The sequence below is a fragment of the Copadichromis virginalis genome, linkage group LG23 (genome assembly GCF_057382275.1).
Source record: "Copadichromis virginalis isolate Kocher_CV1m ecotype Utaka linkage group LG23, C_Virginalis_male_GT1.1, whole genome shotgun sequence".
Lineage (NCBI taxonomy): Eukaryota > Metazoa > Chordata > Actinopteri > Cichliformes > Cichlidae > Copadichromis > Copadichromis virginalis.
In genome coordinates, this window is record NC_140639.1 from 52,341,711 (window position 1) to 52,364,763 (window position 23,053).

A 23,053-nucleotide genomic window follows, 5' to 3' on the forward strand; every position below is an offset into this window, starting at 1 on the left:
CAGGAGAAATCTGCTCTCTTTCTAGTCCCTGTCAGGACTCTTGCTGCAGCATTTTGGATTAGTTGAAGGCTTTTCAGCGAGTTTTTAGGACATCCTGATAATAATGAATTACAGTCGTCCAGCCTGGAAGTAATAAATGCATGAACTAGTTTTTCAGCGTCACTCTGAGACAGGATATTTCTAATTTTAGAGATGTTGCACAAATGGAAGAAAGCAGTCTTACATATTTGTTTAATATGTGCGTTGAAGGACATGTCCTGGTCAAACATGACTCCAAGGTTCCTCACAGTGTTACTGGAGGCCAAGGTAATGCCATCCAGAGTAAGAATCTGCTTAGATACCATATTTCTAAGCTTTTCAGGGCCGAGTACAATAACCTCAGTTTGATCTGAATTAAGAAGCAGAAAGTTAGCGGCCATCCAGGTCTTTATGTCTTTAAGACATTCCTGCAGTTTAACTCATTGGTGTGTGTTATCTGGCTTCATGGACAGATAGAGCTGGGTGTCATCTGCATAGCAGTGTAAATGTATGCTATGTCTTCTAATGATGCTGCCTAAGGGAAGCATGTATAATGTAAACAGAATTGGGCCTAGCACTGAACCCTGTGGAACTCCATGATTAACCTCAGTGTGTGAAGAGGACTCTCCATTTACATGCACAAACTGGAGTCTATTAGATAGATATGATACAAACCACTGCAGCACAGTACCTGTAATACCTACAGCATGTTCTAATCGCTCTAATAGGATATTATGGTCAACAGTATCGAACGCTGCACTGAGGTCTAGCAGGACAAGCACAGAGATGAGTCCACTGTCAGAGGCCATAAGAACATCATTTGTAACCTTCACTAAAGCTGTTTCTGTGCTGTGATGAGCTCTGAAACCTGACTGAAACTCTTCAAATAAACCTCTGCAGATGATCTGTTAGCTGTTTGACAACTACTCTTTCAAGGATGTTTGATATGAAAGGAAGGTTGGAGATTGGCCTATAATTAGCTAAGACTGCTGGGTCTAGAGATGCTTTTTGAGTAAAGGTTTAACTACAGCCAGCTTGAAGGCCTGTGGTACATAGCCGATCATTAGAGATAGGTTGATCATATTTAAGATCGAAGAATTAATTAATGGCAGGACTTCTTTGAGCAGTTTTGTAGGAATGGGGTCTAAAAGACACGTTGATGGTTTGGAGGAAGTAATTATTGAAGTTAACTCAGAAAGATCAATTGGAGAAAAAGAGTCTAACTTAACATCAATGGTACTAAGAGTAGCTGTAGATAATATTACATCTGTGGGATGATTACTGGGAATTTTTCCTCTAATGATAAAAATTTTATTTGTGAAGAAGTTCATGAAGTCATTACTAGTTAACGTTAAAGGGATGGTTGGCTCAACAGAGCTCTGACTGTTTGTCAGCCTGGCTACAGAGCTGAAGAGAAACCTGGGGTTGTTCTTATTTTCTTCAATCAGTGATGAATAGTAAGATGTTCTGGCTTTGCGGAGGGCTTTCTTATAAAGCAGCAAACTATTTCTCCAGGCTAAATGATGATCTTCTAAATTTGTGACTCTCCAGCTTACGAGTCATCTGCTTTCAGGTGAGTGTTTGAAAGTTATACCTCTGATGTGAGAATTTCTTTTTCAGAGGAGCAGATTCGTATACAGTAAAGAAGTGAAATTGTTAACAAGATAATCAACCTCTGTGGGATGGCATGAAACCTTTTGGAATCCAAGATAACGCTGACCTCAGCCAGGGGGACAGTGACAACCTTCAGCAGCACCAGGAAGAGAGCCATGTTGCTGCCGTTTGGGTTATTTTCCCAGAGAAGACTCATCTATAGCACCAGTTCACTGATGGTGTCAGTGGTGCTTTATAATTACAGTGAAAACTATAAATGTCTTGTGAGCAAGCACTCTACAATAGTGGGAAGGAAAAACACCCTTTTAACAGGAAGTAACCTGCAGCAGAACTATGCTCAGGGAGGGGCGGGGCTCCCGGGCCCCTGCAGCCAGTCTTATCTGAGCCCTTCACCCCATGTTTAAGTCAGGACCTGCCCTAGCATCTTTTTAACCATCAGTTATTGTGTCTGTGTGTTCCAGTTCAGGTTCAGTCACTGGAGCTCGAAATTCAAATAAACTTATTGGAACCACATTTAGATGTACGGCTGAAAAACATCATCTTGTGCAGCACCGTAACAGGTTCAAGCCTGACTTCTCTGAAAAGCTCCATGAACAGTGCGTCTGTGGCTGATGACAGTCGCAGGACCTCTGTGATCATATCTGGCACTGGTGGTAGTGGACTGAGAGATCAGAGAACAGCAGTATCTATTCATTCCTCAGAGCTGAGGAAAAAAGTTAATTTGAACTCATCAATATCCAAAGAAATCAGCCTAAACTGCACAGAATGTGAGCGTGTGAACAAACAACCAATGAAAGCTTAGTCTGGGGCTGAGCATCGGGGCACGTGACCTGTAAATGTGTTCAGTGTGTTTCAGGCATAAAACCTGCCCACAGCGTGGAAAGAAAAGCGTCTGGACTTCTTTAAGTTGCTTGAAGACGTTTCACCTCTCATCCGAGAAGCTTCTTCAGTTCTAGTTATTGTCTGAGTGTGTTGCTGGGTCTGAAGTACCCAGCCCTCGAGGCCTGGAGTGTGACACCCCTGGCCACACTCCAGGCCTCGAGGGCTGGTGCCCTGCAGGTTTTAGACGGGTCCTTTATCCAACACAGCTGATTCAAATGGTTAAATGACCTCCTCATCATGTCCTGAAGTTCTCCAGAGGCCTGGTAATGAACTAATCATTTGGTCAAGGTGTGCTGACCCAGGGTGACACCTAAAACCTGCAGGACACCGGCCCTCGAGGCCTGGAGTTCGACAGCCCTGTTGTAGTTGGATACACTGTCTGAATGTGCCTGCAAAAAAAAAAATAAAACCAACCCTCAGCATCGCTAACAGACCTGTAGCCTGGTGTGTTTCAGCAGTGAGCTCTTTGCTTTGAGGGAACGTGGACAGGCTGACTATGATGAGGACTGCAGACCGTAAGTCACATCAGAGCTCGTCTGTTGAGAACACAGGGTGGGATATCACGCGTCCTGATTCGCCCTCAGTTTAGGCCATATACTTTAATACGTGTCACGCTCCTTCATGCTCAGACAGTACAGTGTAGAAAACAATCAGGAAATAGCCGTTATGTTTTGCTTATTTCTTCAGCGTGCAGGCGAGGGTAACAAAGAAATCTTTGCAGCTTGTGGAGTTGTTTATTAGCCTGTGCAAAGGTACCAATCATATCTGCCGACTGGATCTCCCAGCAGCCCCGGGGCTCAGCGGGAGCTTCTACTGCAGTACTGTGGTTACAGCCCAGAATCCCATTTCCCCAAATAACTGTGGACAGAACAGCACAAAGGGCACGGATGTTCCTGGATTGCATAAATACTAGACCTCCATCCTCTTTGGGCCTTTGTAGAATCAGTTTCCACTGCATTCGTTTAGGACCAGAGGACAGTGCAGCTCGCAGATGAAAAACTTCCAGGAGCTGAAAAGCATTCTCTGCTTTCCAGTGGATCTGAACGGCTTATCACACAAATAACACATTGCAGGTGTGAACAACAGCTTTTCAGTCCCATACACTGAAGTCAGCAGCTGAATAATTACACTAACAAATGAGCTCCTTCAGCTGGCCTCCGTCCACACAGCAGTCCCCTACTGTAGTTCATTACGAGACTCAACATTAGGGAGAAAAACACAAGCTGGGGTTTCTTTGCCGCAGGCGGAAGCTTTAAATGAGCCTTATTACCACAAGCAGCAGGTGAGCTTACATAATAACACAATACGCACAAGTGGGATACGTGTGTGTGTGTGTGTGTGTGTGTGTGTGTCGAAATCAAATTTAGATGTTACAAGTTTAAAATGCAAAACAATCCTGAATCGTTTCAGTAAGAACTCAAACACAAACTCAAGCCTGTCCTGGTGACTCAGGTCATGTTTGTCTGTTGACATTAGTGTTGAAGACTTTGTTGTTAAAGGTAAGAATAAAAGTTGACTGATGACAGCAGACAGTAGGATGACCTCTGTGTTTGCAGCAGATCTTCACAGATCTCTGTTACTAATAATGTTTAACTGACTACGATACAACATTCAGGTTCTGTACTACTCAGGACTGTTCATGATGCACATCCCTGGGTGGACTTCTGCACGTCTTGAGCCTAAAATGAAGCTGCGGCGCTCCCTGTCACTTTCGTCAGTATGCACAGTATCTATGATGGATTTCATACGGCATCATGTCAGCACAGACGTGCTACATAAGGGAGCGAAGACATCCCAACAGCCGGCTCGGGTCTGAGAGAATAATGACAGCGACGACAAGAACATTATTATTTGACATTCCTTTGTTTACTCGTTCAAATCACTCATTTTACAACAAACATCATTTAAAGGACATCAAAAAACAGAACACATGGAGTTCCTGGTTTTAAAGATCAGCAGCACCGACAGCCCCATCGCAGCCTTCACACTGCTGTTCACCAAAAAGACTGTATAGAAAAGATGGAAATGCCACTGAGGGTTCCTGGAATATCCTGATCCCAGCCCGTCCTCTGCAGTCTGCTGCATGTGTGTAACTGCTGCCTCGCCTGGCTGAGTGCAGAGCAGCTCTCGCACACGCCAAGTCGCTCCTGAAGGAAATCAAACGGTGACCCAGCAGCAGTCAAACCTGCACAAACATCCAACCCTTCAAAGACTCGTGCTGCCTCGTGTCCTGGGGGAGCCGCCGGCATCCACGAGGGCGGCACAAACCTTTCTGTGAGGCGGGTCACGGATATCCGATATTTTTCACTTTGCTTCAAGTCAAAAGAAAAGAAACTATGATAAAAGTCCAGGTTCACATGCTGTCACAGAGAGGACGCCTGTGTGATCAAAGTAATCTGAGTGAAGCCCACAATGTACCATCTTTCCAAACATGCACCAAGTCAAAGGCTGAATCACTTCAACATCACTGCATGCAAACATCGGTGCAGTTACTTTTCTAGCATGTGTCTGTTTCCTGGGTGAGTAAAATCACCCAGGAAGTACGTATAAATACAGAAAATGTTTATTCCTTCTTGGTAAACGACACTCCAGGCTTCACACGCTCCATTTGTCCATGTGTGACGCTCAGCCCATCCAGCCCTCTCTCTTTAAGAACCTCACGGCGTCCGTGAAACCTTCTTCACATAACGAACGCATGGCGCCGGCGGACGGAGGGAACAGAGCCTGATTCAGACGTTTGAGGTTCTCCACGGAAAGCTGAGGAAGCCAACGGAAAGACTGCGTTCACATCAACAAAGTGACAGAAACACGTCCTTCTGCACGCACACGCAGCCATTCACGGCTGGACGTGCTGCACTTTGTGCTGTGAGCTGGATCAGGTCAAATAACATCTACAGCTCGACTTCATCTTCTAACGAGATCAAAAGATTTATGGTTCTGGCAGCACATCTAAGATTACAGAACTCTTTACCTTTATTATTAACGTAATGTCAAAGACTAATATCTGAACTGTGACCGTGTGAAGGACACCGGTCAGTTCTGTCTGAACGCACCCTCCACATATCTGAACATGACTCTGTTTCATAACTGCAGCACTTTGGTTTCGGACTCTCCGGAAATTTGAAGCTGCTGAAGAAGCTGAATACAACCAGCAGGTTGGAGCACTGGGTGGTGGTGGTGGTGTGCTCCACGTGCACTGACAGGAAGTTCACAGAGTGAGAAAGCTTTGTTGCCTGGCACATATCTTTAGCACTATTAGCCGTACACGCTGCTCAGTTATGGTAAAAAGCTGAAGGTGGAGAATAATCTGGGAATCCAGGTTTCTCCTTACAGACCAATCAGATGCTCCGGTTCTCACCATTATGTTCATGTTGGCCAAGCTGAGTTGAGTTTTGAACCGCCCCCTGTGGATCGGACACACATCCTGCCGTCCAGCAAAGGGTGACACCGTGATGGTTCGTCCCACAGGCAGGATCGGCAGGCTGTCAGTGAATCCTCCATCAATCCATTTCTACAGGAAACAAAGAGCCTTCTGGTCACACAACAGCTACAAAAAGGTTTAGAGCAAAGAAAGCTGTTTAGACTTTCAGACAATCACAAACATGCTAACAGGACAGGGAAGCTGGTGTGTTTTATCTGACGTTCACACTCTGATGGATGGCCTGGAGAGAAAAGCAGCCAGGGTGGAACCACCAACCTTCTGATTAGCAGATGACCTGCTTGACATCCTGAGCTACAGCTGCATAAATAATCCTGTCATTAAATACTTTGTAGACAAGCCCTGCAAACCTGAACTTTCCTACAACCCAACCAGCACGGACACGTTCAAATCTAGTGCACGAAGCAGCCGGAGCAGAGAAAGCTGTCCGCTCTATGACTTCCACGTGATGTCAGGTTACATCCACGTGAGAACAGCACAGGCCTCGTGGATTTACAGCGAGTGGGTGTGGCGTGTACCCTCACCTGAACCAAAGGAACAGGGTTTCCACTGGTTTCCAGCAGTAAGAGCACATCTGAAGAGGACCTGTTATGTGCTATTTGAAGGAAAGGCCTCTATTAACTTCAGATGATGCATCGTCGTCCACAATTCATGTGTAAAAGTGGCTCAAGACACATTCAAATATCTTCTTTACCAGGCATTTTGGCTCGTTGTAACAAAACCTCAGGTATTATTCAGAACCTCTTTCATGCCCACATGTTAAAGCTCATTTTAACCCTGGACTGTGATATCTGGCTGTTGTCTTTACCAGTAAAGAGTAGAGTTGACATGTATTCAAGCATTCCTCACACTCAATAATCTACTTTTGTATGTTTAACATTTTCTAGCACCGAACACTCTGAAGTCAGCAAAGCATTCGATTTATCAGTCTAGCAAGCTGTCGCTCGTTCCTGCGGAACATCATGAACCAATTGATTTTGTTCTGACACCGGCATAAACCCTTACCTTTCCTCTGAGCTCTACTGGTTTGAGTCCAGCATAGACTGGGACAAAGCAGCTGGCTAACAGGACCTGGACAGGTACAAGAGGGGGACAGTTATCCGGCAAAAACACTTGGTTCGGCAGCTCGTCGCTCAACATTTTGGTCACGAGGCGCGTGCAGTCAGGTAACAGCTCATATACAGCACGGAGTCATTTATAGTAGTAAAAGCACTAAACTGAAGACTGGAGAGAAACAAGGCTGTAAAACAATCATAAACATTTATGACCATGTTTGAAACGGACTGTGTGTGTTTACAGAGAGGGGTGCGAACCTTTATGAGCTCCTCCCTGGAGGTAAACGTCGACACGCTGTGGTTCGTGCCACTTTCTGAGTGTGTTATTGAGACGTAGAGGCGGTCAGTGGCCAGACTGTGAGCCTCTGTGGGGAGAATCTCTTCTATCCCCTCCCTGTGGGAAAATCCACACGCAGATGTTCATTTGTCAGAGCTTTAATGGAATCATCTCCACAGGGCATCGTAAACACTGTTTTACAGGGACGTGCGATTATTAATCAAGCTATCAAGCACTTACACTGACCGAAGCCTGCTGGCCTTATTCAGCTGCCGTGTGCCTTCCTCACACCTCAGCTTACACTTCAAGCATAGATACTGACAAACTAACCGCCAGCAGCAGGTCGCCCCCTGCCTCTTTACCTGTTTTCTGTGTCTATCACAAACTCGGTCAGCAGCAAATGAAAAATCATTAAATATGAATAATTTGATGAGTTTTAATAGCATACACACACCTGAGACTAAAGCTGGAAGAATTAGGAATACTAGGCCAAGATCAGCAGCTAAGAAGCTTTGACGTGCTGCAGTCCTGGGTGCTGTTTGTCGTTCTTTGTGTGCTTTCAGCTTCAGTTACTGTGTTTGTCCTTTGAGACGTGAGACAGTTTCATCGTGGTCTTGATGGTTTCTGCGACTGCACTCGGGGACACATTCAAAGTTTGACCAATTTTCCAGACTGAGCTTCAGTTCTTAAAGTAATGATGGGCTGTTGTTTCTCTCTACTCCGAATGGTTCTTGTCATAATATGAACTCTAACAGTTGTCAAATAGGGCTGTCAGCTGTGCACCAACCTGACTGCTGCACAACCGATGGTGCCAACGTCATTAAGAAGGCAAGAAACTCCACCAATGACAGGCTGTGAGGTGAAACCATGTCAGGTGACGACATCATGAAGCTCACTGAGAGAAGGCCGAGGGTTTGCAGCTGTCGACACAGCAGAGGGCGGCTACTGTCAGGAATCTAAATATATTGAATGTCTTCGGTTTATCTACGATGTAGAAAGTAGTAAAAATAATGAAAAATCATTAAATGACAAAGTGTGTCCAGACGTCTGACTGGCAGTGTATATAAATATAATAACTGCATTAAAACTAAAAAACTAAACTGAAGCATGAAACCGCACAGTGCAAGCAAACTGGAACCAAACAAAGCTGAAAACAAAAAGATGAAAATTAAAAAGCCATTATGACTCTGATTAACAGACCTGCAGCTGAGTCTTTCTGACAAACGTCCCGAGCTCACTGACAGAAAGCACGTGTTAAGAGTTCAGTCGAATCTTGTTCTTCCACAAAGTCCTGATCGCACCCGGGCCAAACACGTCTTGCTCAGGCTCCATTCAGCCAAACAGTGACTTGTTTAGAAAGAACCAAACATCTTTGCACAGCTACAGCTGACGGTGCTCCAGGGTTACGTAGTTTGTTTAGTCCTGACATGAAGTATGAACTGTGGGAATGTTTGAAACAGGCTTGTTAACCCATAGATACTACTTGTGCTTCATGCCTGCTGAATCTGAAGAGACTGACTGGTTTGGTAAAGGCTTTAGCTTTCTGACCTGATAATGGTGTAAGGTACAAAACATGAGGATCATAAAAGTAACTGCAAGTTAACCTCAGGGGATAATGAATCTGTCTATTCCACTGCTACTGTGGCATTAAACAAACTCAGTGCACCTTCCACTGCGTGACACAGAGCTATGACGCTGCAGCAGGTGGAAAATATCTCCACAGTGTTTTCAGTGTTTAAGCTGGTCATTGACCACCAACCAGTATTCACAGCAACACGTGTTGCAGGTCCACAATGGGAGACATCAACACCTCCATCGTGTAACATTGCCCGGTGATTGTTGAGGAGACTTCTGCTAAGTAGTTACCGGAGTGTGAGCATAAAGTTGTATCCTGGTGTGACGGCCCCAAACCGCTGCTGTCTCACACCGTCAGCAAACCTGTAGGTGAAGTCTTTGCAGTGCTGGAAGAAGGAAACAAAAGCACAGTCATATCATTCAGTCACTAGTGTAACAAAGCTCATTCACTCAGCTCTACACTCACAGATTCATTTTTCCTGCACAGCTGGTGATTTATCTCAATACAATCAAAGTCTGAAATCTGCAAAACTAACTGAGAACAGAGGATATATGAGCACAGTGCGCCTTGTAAATAACATTTCACTCAATCGCTTGTTGTTCATCTAGATTCCTGAATTTACAGCTAATTACTCACTCTGAGTACGCTAACATCTGAGTTGTTATTTTATAGGATCGGCTGTTACAGTGTGCATCACTAAAACAGCAAGTATCCCTGAGCATCATTCACCCTGACAAAGTCTTTAGTCCCGTACACACACATATAAAAACTGCCAGTACTAAAGAAGAAGCAAGAATCAGGAGCGAGAAATAGTTTGTCTCCATTTTGCTCAGAGACCAGAGGGTTTCACTAACCCCACATACCCCTGGACTGTACACCATACCTCCAACTTTTCAGGAGCTGTGACCATTACAGCAGCCACCAGTGCCCCAGCAGAAGCACCTGCACAGGCCCCGAGGGAGCCCAGCAGCTTGTGCCCATGCCGGAGAAAGGCCTCCATGGCACCCAAGTGATAGATCCCCAGGAAACCACACGCAGCAAAGGACAGATTCAGGACCGTCATCATTAACACCTGCACAAACATGCAAACATGACATGAGTCACACGTGGCGTTGTTGAGTCCAGCCGTGTGATTACTGCAATTTAGTGCCACATATACGAGTAGCACGAATAAACCAAGAAGGCAGGGAAGTCTGACCCCTCCGCCCTGCTGCAAACATGACTGCATGAAAGCACGTGTCCATCAGAAAGCCTTTTTTCACTCCTCATCGCGTACGCGCCAAGCTTGTTACTTGTGTAAACTTCAGCTTTAGGGCCAAATGCTTATCTCACCGTCGTGATCGGATAACAGGACAGAAAAGCAAAGCTCGCTGAAAACACACACAAAAAGTGACGAAAGCACATTTCCTATAACGCGGTTAATGCTGAAACCATCACTGTCAACATATTGAGTACCTTTTCTTGGAGAACCAGCCGTTTTCAACCTTTCTGTGTACACCGGAAGTAAACAAAGCCCTGCTCCTGAATTCAAAATAAGACCAACCTCGCGATAACGCGAGTTCAACTCTGTGGATGGGGGGCCAGGAGTGACAAAATGAATTAATTAAATACACCAATAAATTATTAATTAAATGTGTCAATAATTACAATTAAGATGTGAAACAAATAAATAAATAATTTTTTAAATGTTTTAAATTAAATGAAGGGGCATTTAATTATTGAAATATTTATTTAATCAATTAATTCCAATTTCTTGACAAATCTTGACAAACCGACCAGATATTTCAAGACTAAAACACTACATTCCCGGCTAGAAAAATATTCAAAGTATATTTGGTGACATACAAACAGGGTATTTCAAAGTACAGTTCAGTTATTTCCACATGTGCATTGTTGGCACTGAGAAACACCCACTAAAACATGGCCACCAGGCCAAAGCAATGGTGTTGACTCCACCCCCTGACTTTGATGGGTGAGGCTGACAGATAAAATAAATTCATGAAGACAGCCGCAGGGTCAGGGTAGATACACCATTAAATAATGATTTAAATCTGTTAATAAATAATTAAAAATTTTAATAAATAAATAATTTAATGTGTCAATATTGTAGTAATTAATTAATTGTTAATTAAATGTGTCATTAATTTAAAAATTGGAAATGAAGACATAAATAATTGATTACATGTTTTAAATAAAATGAATGGGCATTTAAATATTTATTGAAATATTAATTAAATTAATTAATTCCAGTTTTAATTATTTAATGAAACGTTTAATTAATTATTTAATGGCATATTTTAGTCACTCCTGGCCCTCCAAACTCTGGCGCTAAACACATGCATTCAGCTCAGTTCAGTTTTTTTCTTTTCTTTAGCTACTGCAGGTGATGGCTGTAGCTCAGGAGGTAGAGCAGGTCATCTGCTGATCAGAAGGTTGGTGGTTTGATTCCTGGCTCCCCCAGTCTTAACCCCCACCAGTATGAAAGTGTATGTTTGTTAGAAACCCCTGACAAAGTGTAGAGTGCTTGTGTGTATGATGTGGCATGCTGTATAGAGCGCTTTGAGTACTCCAGGAGAGTAGAAAAGAATCAATTTCTTTAGCTTATAATATAATAATGTTTTTGTTTGTTTGTTTTTTGATAAAGACACAAATCGCCATAGCATTATGAAATCTGTCTGCTTCTCTGAGATAGAAGAGTGGACTGATTTTTTTGTGTTGTTGTTGTTTTTCTGGTCAGCATGTATAGTCCATAAACTCATGAGAGTACTGTGCAACATACCAACCTCACAGACCATCAAAATGTATGTTCAAAAGTGAAAATCCTTCTAATGTCCACACGAAATTTAATCTGAACTCTAAATTAATGAAATTAAAATTTAATAAACCTTTGCCTGCCATTAGCAAAACGTTATAATTGAATAATCTTATTATAGAACATAATTTTGAGTATTGCTGTCTTGGCATTTTGCTACTTCAGAACGAGCACCTGGTCCTCACTGAAACTGCTTTGGAAAGTGGAACAACAGAGCAAATGTTGAAAACCCATGTTGTGTTTTTAATGTTTTATTATCTGTGTTTTATGGTGTGGCTTTATTGGATCTTTTCTTATATGTATTTTACAAGTTCTTAAATTTACTTTATTTGCACTTGCTTATTCTAGTTTCTATCAAAGACGTTTCGCTAATGATTTACTGTATACAACTCATTCTTTCTTGGCACATTTCTCTCACTCCTTCAGATTTGATGGTTTTCTGGCAAACATTATAACAAAATCATAACAGAAAACATACTCAGAATAAACAAAAGCATAAAGAAACACTGAGTCGGCAGACTCAGGACCATGACACTGACATGGTTCACATCTACTGGCTGAAGAAGCTGACTGCACTCCACAAGCATCTGGCAGCACAGATGAACCAGCTGCCAGTCGATGAGAAACACCCAGAACAGCTAACTGTAGGCCGGACAGTCATGTGTCAGGCACAGTTACACTGGCTTGCAAAAGTATTCGGCCCCCTTGAATTTTGTCACATTACAGCCACAAACATGAATCAATGTTATTTGAATTCCAGGTGAAAGACCAACACAAAGTGGTGCACACGTGAGAAGTGGAACGAAAATCATACATGACTCTAAACAGCAGCACGGTGGCACGGTGGTTAGCACTGTTGCCGCACAGCAAGAAGGTCCTGAGTTCAATTCCACCACCAGGCCGGGGTCTTTCTGTGTGGAGTTTGCATGTTCTCCCCGTGTTTGCGTGGGTTCCCTCCAGGTACTCCGGCTTCCTCCCACCATCCAAAGACATGCAGCTTGTGGGGATAGGTTAATTGGATAATCCAAATTGCCACTAGGTTTGAATGTGAGTGTGAATGGTTGTCTGTCCCTGTGTGTTGGCCCTGCGAGAGGCAGGGTGTACCCCGCCTCTCGCCCTATGACAGCTGGGATAGGGTCCAGCGGGGCGCTGGAGCCTGAAAAAGGATAAGCGGAAGCGAATGGATGGATGGACTCCAAACATTTTTTACAAATCAATAACTGCAAAGTGGGGTGTGCGTAATTATTCAGCCCTCTTTGGTCTGAGTGCAGTCAGTTGCACATAGACGTTGCCTGATGAGTGCTAATGACTAAACAGAGAGCACCTGTGTGTAATCTAATGTCAGTACAAATACAGCTGCTCTGTGACGGCCTCAGAGGTTGTCTAAGAGAATATTGGGAGCAACAACACCATGAAGTCCAAAGAACACACCAGACAGGTCAGGGACAAAGTTATTGAGAAATTTAAAGCAGGCTTAGGCTACAAAAAGATTTCCCAAGCCTTGAACATCCCACGGAGCACTGTTCAATCCATCATTCAGAAATGGAAGGAGTATGGCACAACTGCAAACCTACCAAGACAAGGCCGTCCACCTAAACTCACAGGCCGAACAAGGAGAGCGCTGATCAGAAATGCAGCCAAGAGGCCCATGGTGACTCTGGACGAGCTGCAGAGATCTACAGCTCAGGTGGGGAATCTGTCCATAGGACAACTATTAGTCGTGCACTGCACAAAGTTGGCCTTTATGGCAGAGTGGCAAGAAGAAAGCATTGTTAACAGAAAACCAGAAGAAGTCCCGTTTGCAGTTTGCCACAAGCCATGTGGGGGACACAGCAAACATGTGGAAGAAGCTGCTCTGGTCAGATGAGACCAAAATGCAAAACGCTATGTGTGGAAAACTAACACTGCACATCACTCTGAACACACCATCCCCACTGTCAGATATGGTGGTGGCAGCATCATGCTCTGGGGGGGCTTCTCTTCAGCAGGGACAGGGAAGCTGGTCAGAGTTGATGGGAAGATGGATGGAGCCAAATACAGGCAACCTTGGAAGAAAACCTGTTGGAGTCTGCAAAAGACTTGAGACTGGGGCGGAGCTTCACCTTCCAGCAGGACAACGACCCTAAACATAAAGCCAGGGCAACAATGGGATGTGTTAGACTGGCCCAGTCAAAGTCCAGATCTAAATCCAATCCAGAATCTGTGGCAAGATCTGAAAACTGCTGTTCACAAACGCTGTCCATCTAATCTGACTGAGCTGGAGCTGTTTTGCAAAGAAGAATGGGCAAAGATTTCAGTCTGTAGATGTGCAAAGCTGGTAGAGACAGACCCTAAAAGACTGGCAGCTGGAACTGCAGCAAAAGCTGGTTCTACAAAGTGTTGACTCAGGGGGCTGAATAATTACGCACACCCCACTTTGCAGTTATTTATTTGTAAAAATGTTTGGAGTCATGTCTGATGTTCGTTCCACTTCTCACGTGTGCACCACTTTGTGTTGGTCTTTCACGTGGAAGTCCAATAAAACTGATTCATGTTTGTGGCTGTAATGTGACAAAATGTGGGAAAGTTCAAGGGGGCCAAATACTTTTGCAAACCACTGTATGTGTTCTGTTTTATTTGTCCTGTTTCTTTATGAAATCTCACCAACAGGTGGTGCTATTGTTTTTTTTGATTCCCTACTTTGTGTGTTGCAGTAGCTAATTAGGCTTTTGTAAAACAGGGAGGGACTCACTTGTGCTCTCAGGGTTGAAAGTTGAAGAGGTCAGATTTGTTATTATTTTAGAGGCACCCTTCTTTATTAGGAAACAGTGCCTGTGAGAATTTGTTCGTCGAAATGACCCTAAATATCTTTCATAAAAAATCACAGCCGTATTGAAAGAAGCACAGTGATCATTAGAATTCTTTTCACCAACTTAAGACTGCATATCGTGACTATGCAGGTTCCATTGCACCTTGTCTGCTTTGTACTCTATGAGCGTGTCAGGTGTGTAGCTAAACTGTGCAAAATTTCTCAACTGCATTTGTTTTTGATCTAATCTAGCACCAATTATGTCTAATGGTAAATGGCCTGTATTTATATAGCGCTTTACTAGTCCCTAAGGACCCCAAAGCGCTTTACATATCCAGTCATCCACCCATTCACACACTGGTGATGGCAGCTACATTGTAGCCACAGCCACCCTGGGGCGCACTGACAGAGGAGAGGCTGCCGGACACTGGCGCCACCGGGCCCTCTGACCACCACCAGTAGGCAACGGGTGAAGTGTCTTGCCCAAAGACACAACGACCGAGACTGTCCAAGCCGGGGCTCGAACCGACAACCTTCCGATTACAAGGCGAACTCCCAACTCTTGAGCCACAATCGCCCCACCCCCTAATGTATACTTATGCAGGTCTTCTTTTATATCATATGTTTGCAGTGCATTTGCCGTTGTTCATACAGTTGTATAACTGTCCAGAAAAGGGAACATTTTGATAAAGAAGACAATGTACCTGTCACTTGTCAAAGAATTATTCGGCTGCTTCTGTGTGCTTAGATCATTGAGGGCAGGTAAATACTGAAACTGCTTTGCACCTTTAAAATAAAATGCAACGTGTTTGTATGTATGAGTGAGGCTTGTGGTGGTCAATAAGAAAATAGAAAATGCTAATCACTTTAGACTTTACAGCAATCTCTGCCCACAGGACCTTGAAAGGTTTGGGAGCGCTCATACGAGAAGGTCAGTAAATCAAGTCACACTCTAACCAGAAAGCATTTCTTTTTTCTTTTTCCTTAAGTGAATGCTCTTCACCACCGCTCACAGCACTTTCTACAAAAATTGGAGCTCACTGAAACAAATAGAGATGTTCATGAGCACAAATAAAACATGTACCTGCTGCTGTGTCATCTATTTATTTTGAAACTCTTTGTTTTTTTTTTAGATACCCAAGCACGGTGACACAAGTACCAGAGCAATGCTAACCTCAGTCATTCATTATTGTTCAAGTAGCAGCAGAGGTTTAGCCTTGAGCTGTGATTTAATTATCCTTCTAGACAAAGGAGCTGGTAGTTGTTCAGTGGAAAGCCTGTGGCAAAGCTTAGCTGTTAGAAAGTGTACGTGTGACACACTGTCATCCCACAGTCTGTGAAATTCTGGGATAAAAGAAACGAAGAACTCCAATTTCAGATATCAGAGTCATTATCCAGAGCAAAGTTATAATTAAGAGGCACTTTCAGAAAAATGATGGAGGAAGCATTATCCCTTCAAGTCACATTTACTGTGAGAACATGGGCTGAATGTTTTTGTATTTGAGTGGCCGGAGGAAATTGTGGGAGGAATTATACTTCTCAGGGCTCAGGCCAGCTGACAAAGCTTTAATTTTTTTCCACAGGCCAATTATAGAGAAAGAAAACCCCATCCTTGTCCTCCCTATATACTCCCACACGTGTTGCTGGAAAGCCATCACAAGGTCATACAGATAAAGAAAATCTGTTAACAGATCAAATAGTTCCTGTAGATAAAAAAAGGAATTTGTAGCCAAGCCGGGAGAGGAGAAAATCAAAGTGAAATTGAAAAGCAGAGCAGAGAGGCTGAGGTTGTGATGGAAAGACAGCATGTGGGTGTGAAGACAACAACAACAAGAAAAGGAGAACAGACGCGATGCGACAGATGAGAGGTGATGGTTGGCTGAAAGGCCATTAGGCCAATCACATCAACACAGTGCAAACATGTACTTGTCATATTGCTGCAGATCTGCATACAGAGGACGAGGAGGTGAGAATTACTCACCTCACTGGGAGATGACTCATCATAATGTCAGCTCTGCGTTAGTGGTATTTCATAGCAATCTCCCATTGGACTAAAGATTAGCTGCTTACAGACAACAAATAGAAACAAGCAGCCCTGACTGAATAACATCGGAGTAGATTGAGTTGAGGCCGAAGTGAAAGGACAGTGTCACGCCATGTGAGACTGTTAACATTCTGAGAAGCCGAGCAGGAAAAAAGTAGAATTGCATCGATCACAGGAATGAGCAGTAGCCCGGCGTCTCAGAGCAATTTCTAAAATCTTACAGTGTCTCCTCTGGAAACTGGAGGACAAACTATTTAAGGAAGAGAAAATTGGATATCGTTCAGGAGGAGAAAAGAGGAACAACTGTAATTGCGATTTTTAGAACGGATGCCCAGGCAGGGGAGGAAAAAAGAAAACTCAGTGTCCTGTATCACATTATACCCAGTCGAAACTCAATCGTTTTCTGCAATCAGACAAGTTTAGTTGAAAGAGAAGGTCTAAAAGTTTTGTGGTCTTGCTGTTACTGAACAACTTTACAGAAACTACTGTGTTCTAAATCTCAGCTTTAATTTGGTTGTGTCACAACAAATAACCACAGTGTGAACTACATTCTTTCTCATCACCAGCATATTCTCCTTCACACTGAAAGACTTGTGACACTGTTACCCCCAGATCTCCAGTGAGAGCTGACTTTGGTGGTCATCTAGATACAGAAAAATTAAAGGGAAAAACTCCCTATTCCATCATGAGGAACCACTACAAGGTTTGATTATAGGACAAAGGTTATTGCTCAGAAAAAATCTGTCTGTCTGTGCATCCATCCATCCGTCCATCCATCCGTCCATCTGTCTGTCCGTCCGTCCATTTATCCATCCATCCATCCATCCATCCATCCATCCATCCATCCATCCGTCCTCCATCCATCCGTCCATCCATCTGTCTGTCCGTCCATCCATCCATCCATCCATCCATCCATCCATCCGTCCATCTGTCTGTCAGTCCATCTGTCCGTCCTTCCATCCGCCCATCCGCCCATCCATCCATCCATCCATCCATCCATCCATCCATCCATCCATCCATCCATCTGTCCGTCCGTCCGTCTGTCCATCCATCCATCCATCCATCCATCATCCATCTATCCGTCCATCCATCCATCCGTCCATCCGTCCATCCGTCTGTCTGTCCACGCATCCATCCATCAATCCATCTGTCCGCCCGTCCGTCCATCCATCCATCCATCCATCCATCCATCCATCCATCCATCCATCCGTCCATCTGTCTGTCAGTCCATCTGTCCGTCCTTCCATCCGCCCATCCGCCCATCCATCCATCCATCCATCCATCCATCCATCCATCCATCCATCCATCCATCTGTCCGTCCGTCCGTCTGTCCATCCATCCATCCATCCATCCATCATCCATCTATCCGTCCATCCATCCATCCGTCCATCCGTCCATCCGTCTGTCTGTCCACGCATCCATCCATCCATCCATCTGTCCGCCCGTCCATCCATCCATCCATCCATCCATCCATCCATCCATCTGTCTGTCCATCCATCCATCCATCCATCCATCCATCCATCCATCCATCCATCCATCTGTCTGTCTGTCCGTCCATCCATCCATCCATCCATCCATCCATCCATCCATCCGTCCATCTGTCTGTCTGTCCATCCATCCATCCATCCATCCATCCATCCATCCATCCATCCATCCATCCATCCATTCGTCCATCCATCCGTCCATCTGTCTGTCTGTCCATCCATCCATCCATCCATCCATCCATCCATCCATCCATCCATCCATCCATCCATCCATCCATCCGTCCTTCTGTCTGTCTGTCCGTCCATCCATCCATCCATCCGTCCGTCCGTCCGTCCGTCCTTCCATCCATCCATCCATCCATCCATCCATCCATCCATCCATCCATCTGTCTGTCCTTCCCTACGTCCGTCCGTCCATCCATCATCCATCCATCCATCCATCCATCCATCCGTCCGTCCGTCCGTCCATCCATCCATCCATCCATCCATCCATCCATCCATCCATCCATCCGTCTGTCCATATGTTCGCCCATCCATCCATCATCCATCTATCCGTTCATCCATCCATCTGTCTGTCCTTCCCTACCTCCGTCCGTCCGTCCTTCCATCCATCCATCCATCCATCCATCCATCCATCCATCCATCCATCCATCCGTCTGTCTGTCTGTCTGTCCGTCCATCCATCCATCCATCCATCCATCCATCCATCCATCCATCCATCCATCCATCCATCTGTCCGTCCATATGTTCGCCCATCATTCGCCCATCCATCCATCCATCCGTCTGTCCATATGTTCGCCCATCCATCCATCCATCCATCCATCCATCCATCCATCCGTCTGTCCATATGTTCGCCCATCCATCCATCCATCCATCCATCCATCTGTCTGTCCCTCCATCCGTCCGTCCGTTGATCCATCCTCTGCCATCAAAGTTGCTGGGGCTGCAGCCTACAACATAAACAAAACATAAAAAATGGTCATGAATAAACTAATTGTCATGAATTGCTATTTGTCAAACCTTGAAGCTAATTGCAGACGGTGTCCTCACTCTGTGTGTTGCTCAAGCCGATTAAATATTTATCTCTTTTTTTCTAAAAATAAATCTGAAAATCCATCTCTGAATTGGGAGGAAAAGACAGAAGGGACTTTGTATCATTATAAGTCCTTAAACACATTCTTTGCTCTCTTTTGTTCCATGTCCATATGACAATATATTCTACTATAGCACATCATCCAGGGACCAGATGTATGTATGCAATATTACACATTTCAAAACAAAACAAATGGATCCCTACAGAGAGATATAAATGTACTTTTGTCAGATTTGGAATGTCAAGGAGGATAATTAGGATCTTAATATCCTCAAATTAATCATTTGCATATTAAAATGTAACCTCAATTAACCCTACAAAAATGTACGCGTGCAAAATGCTTTTATATGTACATCCAGCCTTAAATAAATGCTTTTGAGGACGTCTGAATGTATTTCTTTAACACTGCACAGAGAACCCGATCTATTTTTTTTCTACTGAGCTCTTATTTACATGATCCTGAAGATATTGTATTCTTGCAGGTGGATTGTTGTTCATACTGTGAACTCATAAAAATATATCCATCAGAAATAAAGGGTCACTCCAGAATTTTGAAGTACATTTCAAACAGAGGGGTCAAAACATCTCGTATTATAGATCCTTCTTTATCAGACTTTGTCTGGGTTATTGCCTTCTGAAATTTCTAAATTTTTTCCAAAGCATTGTGACCACCTTGATTCAGGTGCTTTACTGTTGCATGGCAACCAGATAAATATCAAAGAACATTCTGCACATATTAAAGGACAGCAGGCAAATGATACAGCGGATATACTGGGGACCACCACAACATCAACATACATGTAAGACAAGAGGGGACCTCTGTTCACTTAGCGCTGCACAGGTGTGCGGCACAGGTGCGGGGCACAGGTGCGCGGCACAGGTGCGGGGCACAGGTGCGCGGCACAGGTGCGGGGCACAGGTGCGCGGCACCACGAAGGAAAAGGGCAGATATCATGCGACTTTGATGAACAATAAACAGTACCATCTTCATCACATTACCATTAAGCTTCTTTAGTACAGCTGTGCGAACTTTTTCCACACTAGCTGCTCAGGCAGTTTTCACAGAGCATCTTCACTGTTGTCTATATCTCTCCCTCCATTAACCAAACACTTATGAGTCATCAACTTTATTTCCACGAGACTCCAGACAGCATTCAGTTGCTTTGTTGTGCATCCATCCCTTTTCCACCGCTCTGGGTTTATATCATTGCTTTGTGGTATTGTTTTTGTTTTTATGGTCGATAAGTTAGAGACAAGTGTTAAACTGGCTTTACTGTGATCTGGTCTTGACACTAAACAACGCCAGCAGAATATTTAAATCCTGTGGATGGGTAAACACTGCAGCAGTATTTAGGTGGAAAAGAGATTTAAAAGTAAATAATTGATAATAAAAATTATTTTTTACTGCATAAAAGGAATCATTTTGCATTTTTCTCATGCATTATGAAAAGGAAACATGACGTTATTTAAGCCAAAATGCAGAATTTGTATATGAAAAACAGTCCATGACTAAACCTTCAGATGAACGATTGATGCTGGACTCTTCCAGTCTGCATGGCAGGGTAGCCTTGAGCAAGGTAGGGAACGCCCAGTTGCTCTTGATCCATCCATCCATCAGTGTGTGTGTGTGTGTGTGTCAAGGTTAGTAAGTGTTATGCACAGAAAACTAAGCTGTATGAATGTGTGTAACTGGGTCAATGAGAGTACTGAGCACCACTTTATAAGCACAAATCTATTTAAAATTACTTGGGTTTTGTTGGCTTTCATTTATACACAGCTCTGTTAAACACTTTCAGTGCGTTATAAATGTACATGTTATTCACAACCTTGTAACCTTGTAAACAAAAATATCTGAAATTTTATATTTGTGCATTCATAGATGAGAATTTTTGTGTGTGTAAAAAAGATTTGTAAAATAATTACACAAACACCAATTTGTTTTTGTTTTGTTTGTTTTTGTTGTTTGTTGATTTACAAGTACAAAATAATTTTGACCACAGTTTGAGCCATAGATCTGCTCAGATACTGACGAGGTGGTGTGGTAGTTAGCACTGTAGTCACAGCAAGACTGCGCTGGGTTTGAATCCAGTCCAGATAAAATCAAATCTACGGACTAACTCTGACAAATACTTTGCTCCTTGATATCCAATAATTATTTCAAGGATGAGAAGTTCATCTGCAAAACAACCTTTGTCTTTTGCGCTTTGCCATTAAAGATTGTCTACATGTGAGCTTTTTAAAAATTGCAGTTTTGTTTGTTTTCTGCCAGAACGGATCTGCTGTCTGCGAGCCTGATTCTTACTTAAAATAAACCAGTGGAGTCAGAGATGTTGGTACATTTCTAATTTCACTGGGGATCCTTTTTTCTTGCATGACACATAACAGCATTTCATGCTTGTATGCCTCAGGGCATGTAAGTCACTAAGGAGACAGATTCCATGTCCTGACTAATTTGAACAACATACAAACTGATTATAAACAGGAGGCTACGAGGCATTTTGTTTTTAATGTCAGAGCTCAATCACAGGATGAGAGCATTCAGCAAGTTCCCTCACAGTTCCACGGGCAATGCATGATCAGTACCCAGAGAGACCACACAGACTGACATTAACCATTCCAGTGTGTTGTTTAGGCCTCTGGTCAAAGTGGGATGTTCTCCTGATAATTCCATTGATCACAGTAAGCCTGGAAATGCTGACCAGGAAAACCTGCATAATTAGCTACAGCAGTCATTAGAAGCGCACAGAAATGCATATGCTAAGCAGCTCACAGGTCCTTTCCCTGCAGACATACTGTTAATGGCTTCATTTGATTAACTGTAAAGTACAGATTCAGCTTGCATGGATTTCAGAGTCGTTTGACTGAGATTTGATTTAAACTTTCAAAATATTTTTGATGCATTTGCGTTTGTATAATGTGTCCACTTCACAACTCAAAATGAAAACAGACTGCAGTGTGTATGAAAGCTCTTTAGTTTGATTAAATAACCATGCCTTGTGTTCCTTTTTACATACTTACAAATAATAATTCCAGTTTAGACTCAAAGTTGATGCAAAAAATGACCGTCTGAGATTGAGTCACCACTGGTGATTATCCCGACCTCAACCACGAACAGTGTAACTGCTGTGCAATGAAGTCTATGTAATGTTCTCCCAAATATTGGCATTCTGGCAAGCAAATAAAATAACCATTGTGATTAAGAGTGTCAGACACTGTCAGTAAGTTTGAAAAACTATTTACATTTTTTGGGCAGAGAAGACGAATGGTTTTAAAGTGGAGCGAAAGAAGCATCGATGTCCACTGTGAACGACCATCTTGGCTGGTTGGTATCACAGGGTGGCCTGTGATACCAACTGTCTGGCACATGATCAGTAGTGGCTCAACTCCCACTAGGGTTTAAACTCTTTTTGTGTTGTACCTTCTAAGGACTGTTTTTCTTTCTCCTCTTTTAAACACTTTTCTCGGGCTGAGCCACCTGTCATCTGTGGCTTTGTCACCAAGCTCTTGTGTCCCTCCAAAAGTGCAACAGTATAGCAGTGATTCAGTCCTCTGTCCCTGATGAAGTTAGCTAATTTAGCTAAAACATCAACAAGATGGTTCATTTTTAACACCTTCTGGTATATAATAAGAGCAAAAACGATCAGTTTCAGTTCTCATTTAATTTCACTCACTTTTTGATCCACTTCAAAAGGCCCAATTTTTTTTTGTCACATTTGGACAGCCATCACATGTAACACCTGCCAGTTTGGCCCATTTCAGCCTATCCAAGCGTGCAGGTTTCTCCATGAGTAACTCACTTCCTCCCTTTCACTGAGTGCACTGCTGCCAAGCATCCCTCTCAGACTCTTTAGTTATCCCATATACAAAGATGAGTAACTAGGTTTTGTAGTGGGAAGTTCTGTCCCATGTTTGGTGCTCTCTTGCAAAGTCCAAACAGTCAGTTCTGTGGCGTTCAAAGAGGCGAGGCCTTT

At 43.5% G+C, this 23,053-nt stretch overlaps 1 protein-coding gene across 4 annotated transcripts; it reads right to left on the reverse strand.

The window, feature by feature from the left end:
- Positions 1-4,358: 4,358 nt before the first annotated feature.
- pnpla4 (patatin-like phospholipase domain containing 4) lies at positions 4,359-10,418 on the reverse strand. 4 transcript variants are annotated; one of them, XM_085448915.1, is made up of 8 exons: positions 10,317-10,418; positions 9,745-9,933; positions 9,152-9,246; positions 7,267-7,402; positions 6,959-7,024; positions 6,478-6,548; positions 5,873-6,025; positions 5,208-5,271 (listed from the first exon to the last, which is right to left on the reverse strand). In XM_085448915.1, exons 2-7 carry the CDS (start codon positions 9,925-9,927, stop codon positions 5,881-5,883), a joined length of 696 nt encoding a protein of 231 aa, XP_085305041.1. In that variant the 5' UTR covers positions 9,928-9,933; positions 10,317-10,418; the 3' UTR covers positions 5,208-5,271; positions 5,873-5,880. The 4 variants fall into 4 exon arrangements, with proteins under 4 accessions (XP_085305039.1, XP_085305038.1, XP_085305040.1 ...); XM_085448913.1 differs by lacking the exon at positions 6,478-6,548 and having other exon boundaries at positions 4,359-5,271; positions 10,317-10,408; XM_085448912.1 differs by lacking the exon at positions 6,478-6,548 and having other exon boundaries at positions 5,206-6,025; positions 10,317-10,416.
- Positions 10,419-23,053: the final 12,635 nt, after the last annotated feature.